The sequence below is a fragment of the Melopsittacus undulatus genome, chromosome 3, assembly GCF_012275295.1.
Source record: "Melopsittacus undulatus isolate bMelUnd1 chromosome 3, bMelUnd1.mat.Z, whole genome shotgun sequence".
NCBI lineage: Eukaryota > Metazoa > Chordata > Aves > Psittaciformes > Psittaculidae > Melopsittacus > Melopsittacus undulatus.
In genome coordinates, this window is record NC_047529.1 from 95,409,894 (window position 1) to 95,420,788 (window position 10,895).

The 10,895-nt window shown below is 42.1% G+C and overlaps 1 protein-coding gene across 1 annotated transcript; it reads left to right on the plus strand.

The window, feature by feature from the left end:
• Positions 1-1,210: 1,210 nt before the first annotated feature.
• Positions 1,211-10,881, plus strand: SCCPDH (saccharopine dehydrogenase (putative)). The gene is made up of 12 exons (XM_005146025.3): positions 1,211-1,496; positions 1,685-1,797; positions 2,009-2,089; positions 2,478-2,607; positions 4,157-4,206; positions 5,455-5,585; positions 6,109-6,226; positions 7,619-7,738; positions 7,849-7,905; positions 8,650-8,761; positions 9,608-9,689; positions 10,101-10,881. Exons 1-12 carry the CDS (start codon positions 1,280-1,282, stop codon positions 10,204-10,206), a joined length of 1,317 nt encoding a protein of 438 aa, XP_005146082.2. The 5' UTR covers positions 1,211-1,279; the 3' UTR covers positions 10,207-10,881.
• The last annotated feature ends 14 nt before the right edge of the window (positions 10,882-10,895 follow it).

Below are 10,895 nucleotides of genomic sequence, written 5' to 3' on the forward strand. Positions count from 1 at the left end.
GGATTAAAAAAACCTACAAGAGCCATCTTTGTCCTTCCCTCCCCCGCTCTTTGTCCTTTGTTAGGCTGTGTTGTTTCACTGGTACAGCTGATTGTGTAGGCCTAGGAACAGCTGCATCAGCAACACGTAGGGAGTTGATGCTGATGCTTTTAGAGGTGAGGATCTCTTGTTGCCTCGGAGACAATATGTTTAGAGTGTGTTCAGAAAGGACATTAATCTTCAGTACAAATGTAAACCAGCTGGAAAGCACAGGAAAAATGTATGTGTGAAATAGCCTGTGAGGAAAGCTCAAAAGAGTTATTGATTTAAAAACTAAGGAGATGCATTGAAGTTTCCAGCTTTGCAGCATCTTTTTATACACTCCTCAGGGATTAAATCTTTTACTAATGTCCTCTAGAAACAGAATGTCATGGGGGCAAAAGTACAGGATGTACAGATGTAGTTTCTTGTCTTCAGCCGTATGCATAATGCTGTGCAGGAGATCGCCTGGGGAACAGTGTGAAAGCATCAGTCACTAGAGATTAGACAGGCGTCTCTTTGGAATGGTTAAGATAGGGCAGAAACTCCCTGGGAGAAAGGGATGCACGAGGTTGGCTCCCACACGACATTGCCTCTGGAATCCAGGTGAGCAGCCCGTCCTTGAAAAGCACAGAAATCACAACCATGCTTCACTGCAATGCCCCGTACCAGCATGGCCGCTCCCCACAACAGCAACTGCAGATTTTGCATTGGTTCCCCTTTAGTGTTGAGCCTGACATAAACATCTGCTGTAGTTGTGAGGCAAACAAGGGCATTTTATTTGACTTCTAAGTGATTACAGTTTTATTTTTGGGTTACCGATGGTACCCTATTAATCTTGTATCACCTGTGCTGAAACACTTAAGGCAGTAACTCGGCAATGGGCCCTGCTCAGCAGGAGAATGTCCGCTGTGAGGCCGGACACGATGGTGTCCCTCTACAAACGTTGCTGCTTAAACGCCCTGGCTCCATAGCCCCCTGTCAGTATCTTGGTATGTTTTTGTTCGTTCCCGGTGTGTGAGAGCACCACTCCCTCTCTCCTCACTACTGGAATGAGATCAAAGGTTACTTCCCGCCAGTCAGGGACCCAGGGCTGGGCCAAAGCCGGCGCTGAGGGCACGCGCTCGGGGCGGAGCGAAGCACGACACCTCCACCCCTCAGCCGCTGCAACGGCAGTAACGGCAGCGGGCGGGGCCGGGGCGGGGCCGCCTGGTAGCGGTGCTCCCTGGAGGCGTCCGGCAGTGCGGCAGTGTCTCTACCCATGGAGGCCGGGAGCGGTAGCGACGGCGCCGGGGCGCCCGAGCGGCCCTACGAGCTGGTGGTGTTCGGTGCCTCGGGGTTCACCGGCCAGTTCGTGGTGGAGGAGGTGGCGCGGGCGGCCGCCAGCGGGGAACTGCGGAGCGCCCTGCGCTGGGCCGTGGCCGGGCGGAGCCGGCAGAAGCTGCAGGCGGTGCTAGAGCGGGCAGCCGAGAAGCTGGGTACGGGTCTTGTGGCGCAGCGCCATCGTCCGGGGCCGTGAGGGGTCTGAGCGGGTGTGGGGAAGGGCCGTGGGGAGAGCCGGGGCAAGCCCCTCGGTGCTGGGGGGACGGTGGCTTGTCTCGGGGTAGGAAACGGTGCTGCCGGGGGGCGGCGGGACGTGTCGGTGACGGCGATCTCCGGTGCGCAGGGAAGGCTGCGGTGGGGCCGGAGGTCGGCGTGCTGCTGTGCGATGTGGACGACGCGGCCTCCCTGGCCAACATGGCGAGGCAGACCCGGCTGGTGCTCAACTGCGTGGGCCCGGTGAGTGCGGCGATGCGGGCGCTACTGCCGCGGCTGCTGGCAGAGCCAGGGGCTACCTCTCGGCTCCTTGCGGCTGGGCTCCTCGGGGCAGGCAGCAGTGTAGCAGGCTGGCGTGGCGATGTTTTGGTGTACATGTATGAGTAAGATAAAGCATGTTGGGTGAGCTGTGCTGTGGAGCTTTCGTTATGTGTGGTGTGCTTTCCTTCTACAGTATAGATTCTTTGGAGAGCCTGTGATAGAAGCTTGTGTTGAAAATGGTGCAAGCCACATTGACATCAGTGGAGAGCCACAGGTATGTGACAGTAGAAGAATGCTACCTATGGCCATGTGTTTATTTAGTATGTTTCATGTTCCTGTTAATGTTTATAAACAGGAAGACAAATTCTTCTTTGTGATCTACAATTTTAAGATGCGTTAATTATTTTAAAGTACAGTGTGTTAGCTGTTAGGTGAGAGCCTCTAAGGTTCTTTCTGGAAATGCCGAATTTTTGAGTTCTGATTCAAAGCTCAGTTTGATCCTATGTAGGGAATTTGCACAGGTCACATTTCTTTGTCTCAAAGATGGGTGTAAGTGGGTTTAAGTGGGTTTAAGTATGATATGACACAGTAAAGTATGGGTGGCTAATATTGGATATGTCCAAATAGACAGTTCTGCTTAAATTATTTGTTCTGTGTTTTAGTTTCTGGAAGGAATGTACCTCAAATACAATGAAAAAGCTGCGGAAAAGGGCGTATATGTCATTGGAAGTTGTGGCTTTGACTCTATACCAGCTGATATGGGAGTGCTGTACACCAGAGACAAGTTGAAAGGTGACTTTTAAGTGTGACTTTATGCTGAAAAAGAAGTGCAAATTATGTTTTCATTTGGTTTCCTAAAGCAGCATTACTTACATGAGAAGTCTTTCTGCCTGCCTCTAGCAGCTGATCAGTTTCAACCAGATCTGGTAGATAGAAATTTTAAAGTAAATCATAATTTCTATTAGATTTAAGAACATTGGTTGTTAGGTAGAAGAGAGATTCAAGTAAATGTTGCTTTCAAAGACAACAGAACCTGCAGTTGTCAGGATTGGGCTGTTGAGCCAGTGTGTGGTTGTCCCTTGGCAAGCCTCAGCACACTGCCTCTTGTGCAGTGACAATCTTTTATAGGGAAGAGGCAGTGTGAAAGTGCAGATTTGTGGGTGACTGGGTTTCCTAAGTTTTATTTTTCTACCACAAGCACTGAGAAGCTGATGTATGAGTGTAGGCAGACAGTGCCATACAATACTTTTTACTTTTAAGAGCAGGTAGACAGTAACCAAAAGTGCATAAATACATTTGAGAAAAGGTGTGAGATGTTTGCATAAATTCTGGATCAAATTAGGATCCTGGATGCATAAATCAGGATGAAATTTGCATTTGATCCTGATCTCAAATGAGGTTGCTTTTTTCATCACATCCAACTTTCAATTGAAAAGGCCAATGAGTATCCAAATGTTTTGCTTTTATGGGCTATTAAAACTGCTGTTAAGTGGGTTTGCTTTGCATTGAAGTGTAACATCTGCTTTCAGTTTAAGAAAACTCAATCTGGATGTGAGTGAAGGAGAGGAGAGGCCTGGAAATGAGTATTTGTTTTTTCGTGGGGTTATAATTTGATGCCTGATACTTTTTTTGAATAAAGATGTCTCTTATCTCTTCCTGTTTTGACTTTATAGTTTTGTCACCTGTCTCTCCAGTTGCTTGCTATATTGAAATTTGCTCATACAAGTACAGTTTTGTAATTTGGGAAGGAACTGTGCAAAGCAAAACAAATCAGAATTGTGAGGAACTGTTTTGTTTTGCTGTTCATCACAACTAAACATTCTTTGCGAAACATAATATTGCATGGTTTAGGATAACTTGTGAGTTCAGGGTTCTCTGTGGGTTTGTAGGTTTGTGGTTGGTGTTTTGTGGGTTTGGGGGGTTGGGGTGTGGGGCATTTGCCCTCAAGGTCTACCCCAAATCCTTAACTCCATCCTGGTTTTCATAGCCTCCATTATCCTTTAATTTGAAACTTGGATGAAAGCTAAGTATGGCTCTTAATATTACTTTCCTTTCTTCATTGATTGTTTACATTATGTCATTAAGTCAGTAAGACATGAAAAAATGTAATGAGTAAATTGGTGACCTTTACTGAAGTAGTTCACATAAGAAATTTGATACTTGCTAACTGAAATAGCTGTGGAACTTAATCTTAGTTTACTTTAATTTGAAACAAAGATGTGACTCTGCCTTTTCAACTAATAATGTCAGTGGTCTGCTATTTGAGGTTACCAGAGTGTATACTGTGGCTTTGTGAACTAGTAATTGTACATGCCGAATAATGTTTTCTCTTCCCCAAAAGGTACCTTAACTGCTGTTGAAAGCTTCCTGAAGGTGAAATCTGGGCCTGAGGTTAGTTGGTTTATACCTTCTTGGAAAATAAGAGGTGTTTGTATTCCCACAGCCCATCAAAATAACTGTTATTACATTAATTCAGATCAAGGAGCAAGCTGGTATTTCCTTGATGATGATGAGTCCAAGAGCTTTATTTTTTAGGAGCTAATAAAAGTATCCCAAGCAAACACCGTTTTGTTAGTTAGACAGACATCCTTACAGTGAAGGCCAGAAGTCTGTTGCATTAAGCTGTTTCAAGAAATAGTTTTGGTGGAGATGTGATTCATACACAAGTCAACTATAAGAGATACATGGTGTGTTGCCAGTAATTCTAGTGTGTGTTTGTCTGTTTGTTTGGAGGGGTTATTTCAGTATACTTCATGTAATCATAATACATGTACATAATAATAATAATAATTTTTAATTATTAAAACAATGCAAGGATGGCCCAAACTGGGTTGGATTGGTTCCCAACAATCAAACATACTGCGTCTCCTGTCCTGATCACTAATCTTGAGAGATGGGACCAAGTCATTGCTTGTTCTTACAAACACCTGGAGTAGAAGCAGCCCATGGAATGTGAGAGTAATATTTATCTTTTAAAGGACAGGAAATAGTTGTTAATGAGAATATGTTTGGCATAAAGATGGCTTAAGTATGTAGCATAAGTTGTGAGTGTTGGTGAGGAGGGATTCCAGTAATGAGAATTAAATGTAATATAGGATGGTTAGAAGATACATGTGTGTATGTGTATAAACATGTATTCACTTATGTGAGACCTGAGGATGACACAAACCATATGGAGTAAGATGTGGAGATTGCAGTGGGTCTGGCTGAGCTGGAGTTAATTTTCCTCATAGTAGCCCACATAGTGCTGTGCTTTGTATTGGTAGCTAGAAAGGCGTTGGTAAGACACCAGTGTTTCGGCGAGTGCTGAGCAGTGCTGGAACAGCATCAAGGCTGTCTCTCCAACATTTCTCCCACAAGCTGACCCAGGAGTTGGTTGTTTAGAGGTTTTTTTGTTTTGTTTTTTTTTTTTTTTCCCATCACATTTGCTTTACTCCCTGTCCAGCAGAGGAGGAATCTTGGTGGCCACATGGTGCCCAGCCAAGGTCAACCCACGACATTTCAATGTAGTTCAGTGCATGTAATCATGGCACACATATGTAATAACTAAGAACATGTAATAATTCTAAGGTCATTATTAAAATAATACATGAAACCTTTAGATATGGAGTTAATTACTGTTTCATGGTATATCACTAGGGAACTTGTGTACATGATGGGACCTGGAAGTCAGCTGTTTATGGTCTTGCGGATCAAGACAACCTGAAGAAGCTTCGAAAAAAGATAGGATATACCCCAGTTCCAGTAGTTGGTGCAAAGCTTAAAAGGAGGTATAAGTCTGAGATGGAAAACATGCTGTCTTCTAACAGTTCCAGTATTTGTTGTATAGATTTTTAACATACTATTAAATACTAAAAAGATGCATTTAGGACTTCAGTATAATAGGAACAGAGATGTTTGTCTAGTAGAATTGAAGTTCAGTTTTACAGATCTGCTTGTATTTACTGAAAACAGAACATGACCCAGCATTTACTGGGTCTCAAAGTTAAATTGTTCTAAGGGGCTTTTAGTGGCATGGTACAGTTTTGAACTTCAGAAGTGATCAGTAAAATGGAAGAAAGAAATATGAGGAGAATATTATTTTGGTTATCAGATTCTTCCTTGCTGTAGTGCATGGCATCTTGAGTTGAGCCATGGATGGTTTGCTTTTGTCGAAAGGAAGTAATGTCTTAAAAATACTTGAGAAAGGCCAGTATTGGTAGGGCTTTACACTGATAAGTTTCTTCAGTTTGTATGAACATTGTTTCTGACCTCATTTTGTTTGGTTGGGTTTTTTTTTTTGTCCTTTTACAGAGGGCTTGTGTTCTATAGTCAGGAATTCAAAGAGTACTCCATTCCGTTCATGGGATCTGATGCTTCTGTTGTGAAACGGTCTCAGCGTTATTTGCACACAGATTTGCAGGAAACACCTGTAAGTTGCTGTTATTAATATACTGTCTTTATTACTGTTTTCAATTAATTTCCTTTATGTAATAACTGTTCCGTTAGTAGTAGTAGTGCAGATCTGCATAGTAGGGCCGCTGTAGTTAGGTAAACAGTAATGAACAGGAATGTGCTTTTGCTTCTGTGAAGAAGGAGGCTTGTTCTCTTTATCACCTTTGGAAGCTGCTTGACTTGATGTGGTCTGGATTCTTCTGGGCGCACTGGCCTATTTCATACTTCTTGATCCTCTCCCTGATGACCTTGCTTATTGCTGCTAGCATAATAGTTACAAGATTATCTTTTAGGGTTCTTGAGCTTTCTGATTTCTAGGTATAAATTTGTAGGGAATAGGAGCCCTAAGTCACAGAAATATTTGAAAGTTAGGCTTCCTGATTTTCAGGAATGATAAATGCATTAAATTCTCTTCTTGCAGAGAGGCCTTTTTTTTTGTTGTATCAGTAAAGCTTCTGAAAGGGTGAAACAATAAAATAAACATCTTGATTTCATTCACGGCCTCCTCTGTTACTGCAGTATGTTAAGGAAAATTCAGGTTGGACAATAGAGAAGGCTTTTCTGTGAAAGGTGGTCTGTCAGTGGAACAGGCTCCCCAGGGAAGTGGTCACAGCACCAAGCCCTTCAGGGTTCAAGGAGCATCTCTGGACAATGCTTTAAGTCATATGGTTTAGTTATGGGTAGTCCTACAAGGAGCAGGAAGTTGGACTCAATGATCTGTATGGGTCCCTTCCAACTTGGGATGTTCTGAAGTGTAGCTGTAGTTAGGTCAGTCTAGTGTAGTAAACGTTCTGATAAAGAATTCATAAGCTGCTTATTGTATCTGGAGAGCAAAGGCAGTATGAAGTGGTACTGGAAAAGATGCTAAGTTTTTTGTTTTCCTCATGGTTTCATGAGAGGAGACGAGCACCAACAAAGCTGTGCAGAATCACAGGCATCAGCTAAGAGATAAATAGTGCTCTAAAAATACACATGGAAAGCACAAATGAGAAAGGTTTGCTACTGTTATTTCAGATTTGAAAAGTAAGGCAAGGCCTCAGTTTCTCTTAAGCTAAAGCACAAAGATCTTGGAGAAGAAGCTTTAAATCAGATACCAAACCACAGCTTTCTTTGGAGTTTCCCACTCTTGTTTACTGTGCTCATTTCCTCATCATTCTGTAGTTATATTCAATTCTCATAACGCATTATGAAGTGAAGCATTATTTGAAGAGTTGTTTGGTACTAAGGCAGTCGTTTAAGGCCTGTTTAAGCAGCTGTCTGTTTTATCAAACACATGCATCCTAAACTGGGGGTAGACTTATTTTTACAAATTAATTGATGCAAAAATTTTAATGTCATTTCTGCCTCTGAAAATACATTTCTGCCTCAGGTGCAGTATGGTGCTTATGTGAACGTAGGTGGTCTTGGTTCTGTTATGAAGCTGATGTTTGCTGGCATTTTATTTCTTCTTCTTGTGAAGTTTAGCTTTGGAAGAAAACTTCTGACAAAAGTAAGTGTTCAAAACACAGAAAAGTAAAATGTTTGGGAATTTTTTTTTTCTATCTGACTTACTGTTGGTCATCTTTTTGTTTTGTTTTTCTCCCCTGCTTTATTATGCAGTACCCAGAATTTTTCTCTGCTGGACACTTCACAAAGAAAGGACCAACCCAGAAACAGGTAACTGTTTCCCATCACAGTTATTGAATAAATGTGTCATGGTAATGGTGAAGTAGTAATTTAGAGTCAACTGCACAGAAATAATGTCTGAATGTACGCTGTGTGTATTCATGCAATATCTGTTCAGATAGCTTTGAACGTTTAAATGCATCTTCTGTTACTAAACATTGAAGTATGTAGAACCTGTATTAGGATGGGTCTGATGTATTTATGTGATGTGTAGATTTAGATATTAGGTAGAAATTCTTTACTGTGAGGGGTGAGAAACTGGCCCAGGTTGCGCAGAGGAGTTGTGAATGCTACGTCCCTGGCAGTGTTCAAGGCCAGGTTGGATGGGGCTTTGTGCAACCCACTCTAGGGGAGGGTGGCCCTGCCCATGGCAGGAGGATTGGAACTGAATGATGTGTAAGGTCCCTTCCAACCCAAACCATTCTATGATGATTTACATGGATGGCTTACAGCACCCAGTCTGTCAATGATGATGACAGAGGAAGACTGAGCAGCAAAAACAGAGGACTGAAAGCCCTGAGAGAATAAATGGACTTTAGAACAGTAACAGTTCAACCCAGTGGAAGTGATTAAAAACATAGATGAGATTATGCCTTTTAAGCAATGTCTCAAAATAACTACTGTCATGTCTACAAAGTTCATAGAATTTGGTGTAATAGATTCTTACATTTTCTACTTGTGTTTGCTGGGAGTAAGTTACTCTTTTGGTGACCACGCTTGTCTTGTCTACTACAGATGGATGGAACCTCTTTCACAATTACTTTTTTTGGTGAGGGTTACAGTGAAGGGCAAGATCCCCTGAGTGGCAAACCAAATGTAAAGATCTGCACTGAAGTGAAAGGACCAGGTATGTAAGTTAGTAAAAACTAACTGCTTTTGCCTCATATTCCCTACTTTAAAGTAGGTTGATGGTCCCACTGCTCTTTCTTTCACCCTTGAGGAGCACTTGCAACATGGACAAAGTTAACAGCCTTTACAGAGGATTACATTGGATACTAGCACTCACTGAGACCTGGTTTTTTTTTAAACAACCAATTAATTTGTGTTCTTCTCATTCTCTTTCCTTCTGACTTTCCCATTCAAATTTTCATTTTTGCAGAGTAGAGCAGTTAGAGGGAGAGTGCTTTAAGGACAGTTTCCAGTTGTTACAGCCTGGACTTAGTACTAGTTTGTTTCTAGTCTGCTGTAAGTGAACTTAGAGGTAGTGTGGTATCATTTCTAATTGTAACATACTTGTGCTCAGATCATTCCCTTGAGGGGAGACGACACCTGAAGTAAAGTTTGGAGACGACAAGAAAAACACTAAGAAAGGAGTTAATAAAGCATAGCTTCTTTAAATAACTAGTGATGTAGCCACAGCAAAGGTCTGAATTTCAGGCAGAGGCTGAGAAAAGCTCCTTTGACAGAGGGCTCTCCATTACAGAGAAAGAGCCCTCTATCACTGTGAGATGATGGCTTGTGGTTGTGTCATTATAGGCCTGTATGTAAAACATATTTGTCCAGCTTAGATCTTAAGGATTTCACCAGCTACTTGGGAAGATGACCATGTAGAAAAGCTGATCTTAAATGCAGAAGGCGGTTTCATTACCAAAGAGATTATTCTTCAGCAGGCTGTAGGTAAAAGCAAGATTAAATTCTACATTTCAACACACTGTATATAGTTAATGGTTGGTTTTTGTTTTGTTTTTGTCAGAGCCTGGCTACATTGCAACACCAATTGCAATGGTTCAAGCAGCCGTGTCTCTTCTGGAAGATGCCACTTGCCTGCCTAAACAGTAAGTACTTTCCCGTGCAGAGCAGCTTGACCTCCCTTAAAGCTACTCTGTCCACTTGTTTCTCTTTGAAAATACAGATCTCATAACCCTGTGGATTTCTGTTACCTCACTCAAATGGCTGTGCAAGCGAGATCTTTCACCACTAGCTTTAAAGCCACTTATTCTTCATCTGCCTTTCAATTTGAAAGGATGTAGTTCATTGATTTTTAGTAGTGCTTTTGCATCATGTATTGCATCAGTACTAAGTTTGCTGAATCCAGAAACGAACCTATGAATATGACCAGCTTGCCCAGTTCTTCACAAGCTTTCCCGTGGGACAGAGTGGCTTTTTTTTGGCAAAGAGCATATATTTGACTTCTAAAAAAAGTGTCAATTTCATTTTACCACTAATGTTTTTATTTTCATTAACAGGGGTGGTGTATATTCTCCAGGAGCTGCTTTCTACAAAACAAAGCTGATTGATCGCCTTAACAAACGTGGTATCGAGTTCTCTGTTATTAGCAAGCCTGAAGTCTGAACTCGGAACATAACTGTATGAACTAACACCTTTCCTGAGTCTAGCTCCAATAAAACTCATTTGGCTGCAAAAGCCTAATCATTAAATAGTTACACTGTGATATTGTTTACAGCAGAAACAGAATTAAAAATGAGTGTGAAGTTATAATACTATTTGCTGTAGTGAACAAACCCATAGAGACTTGAGTTTTAATTCACAAGCCTGTTACTTGGTGTTAGTTCTAATATTTCGTTTGATTTTAAGTTACTATATAATGGAACTGTTGTAGCATGTGCTTCACCATTAAACACAGCCTTCTTCCTTCACCCCATTCCACCATTACTAAAAGCAGGCAGGCCCCAGCTAACAAGTGCCTTAGCAGATGAAACCACTAGTTGGTCCTCTTGCTTGTTTGGGATGGTTCCTATGACTTCACGGTGTTCTTCCTTCTAATGCCTTCATGGCCATGGTGAAATAAAGGAGGAGTGGTGGTTTCTTGGAGTTCAGAGGAATAGTTTTGTCTTGTTCTGGGTTATAATAAAGACGAGCTGCCTCTGTGCTGTTGTCTTAAGGTGTGCTGACTTTCATCCTTACTAGATTACCTGTAGGGAGCTGTGCAAAAAATGGAGAGACAAGAAAGCCAAAAGAGTAGGGGATGTCAGTATGACCATGACTGCATTAAATTCTGTTCCTGTGCAGAGGTGCTTGGG

Bases quoted from the DNA above. Each gene is read 5' to 3' on its own strand.
- SCCPDH (XM_005146025.3), top strand. From the start codon at position 1,280: ATGGAGGCCGGGAGCGGTAGCGACGGCGCCGGGGCGCCCGAGCGGCCC. The intron at 4,207-5,454 runs GTTAGTTGGTTT...GTATATCACTAG, and splicing joins AGGTGAAATCTGGGCCTGAG to GGAACTTGTGTACATGATGG. The intron at 9,690-10,100 runs GTAAGTACTTTC...TTTCATTAACAG, and splicing joins GCCACTTGCCTGCCTAAACA to GGGTGGTGTATATTCTCCAG.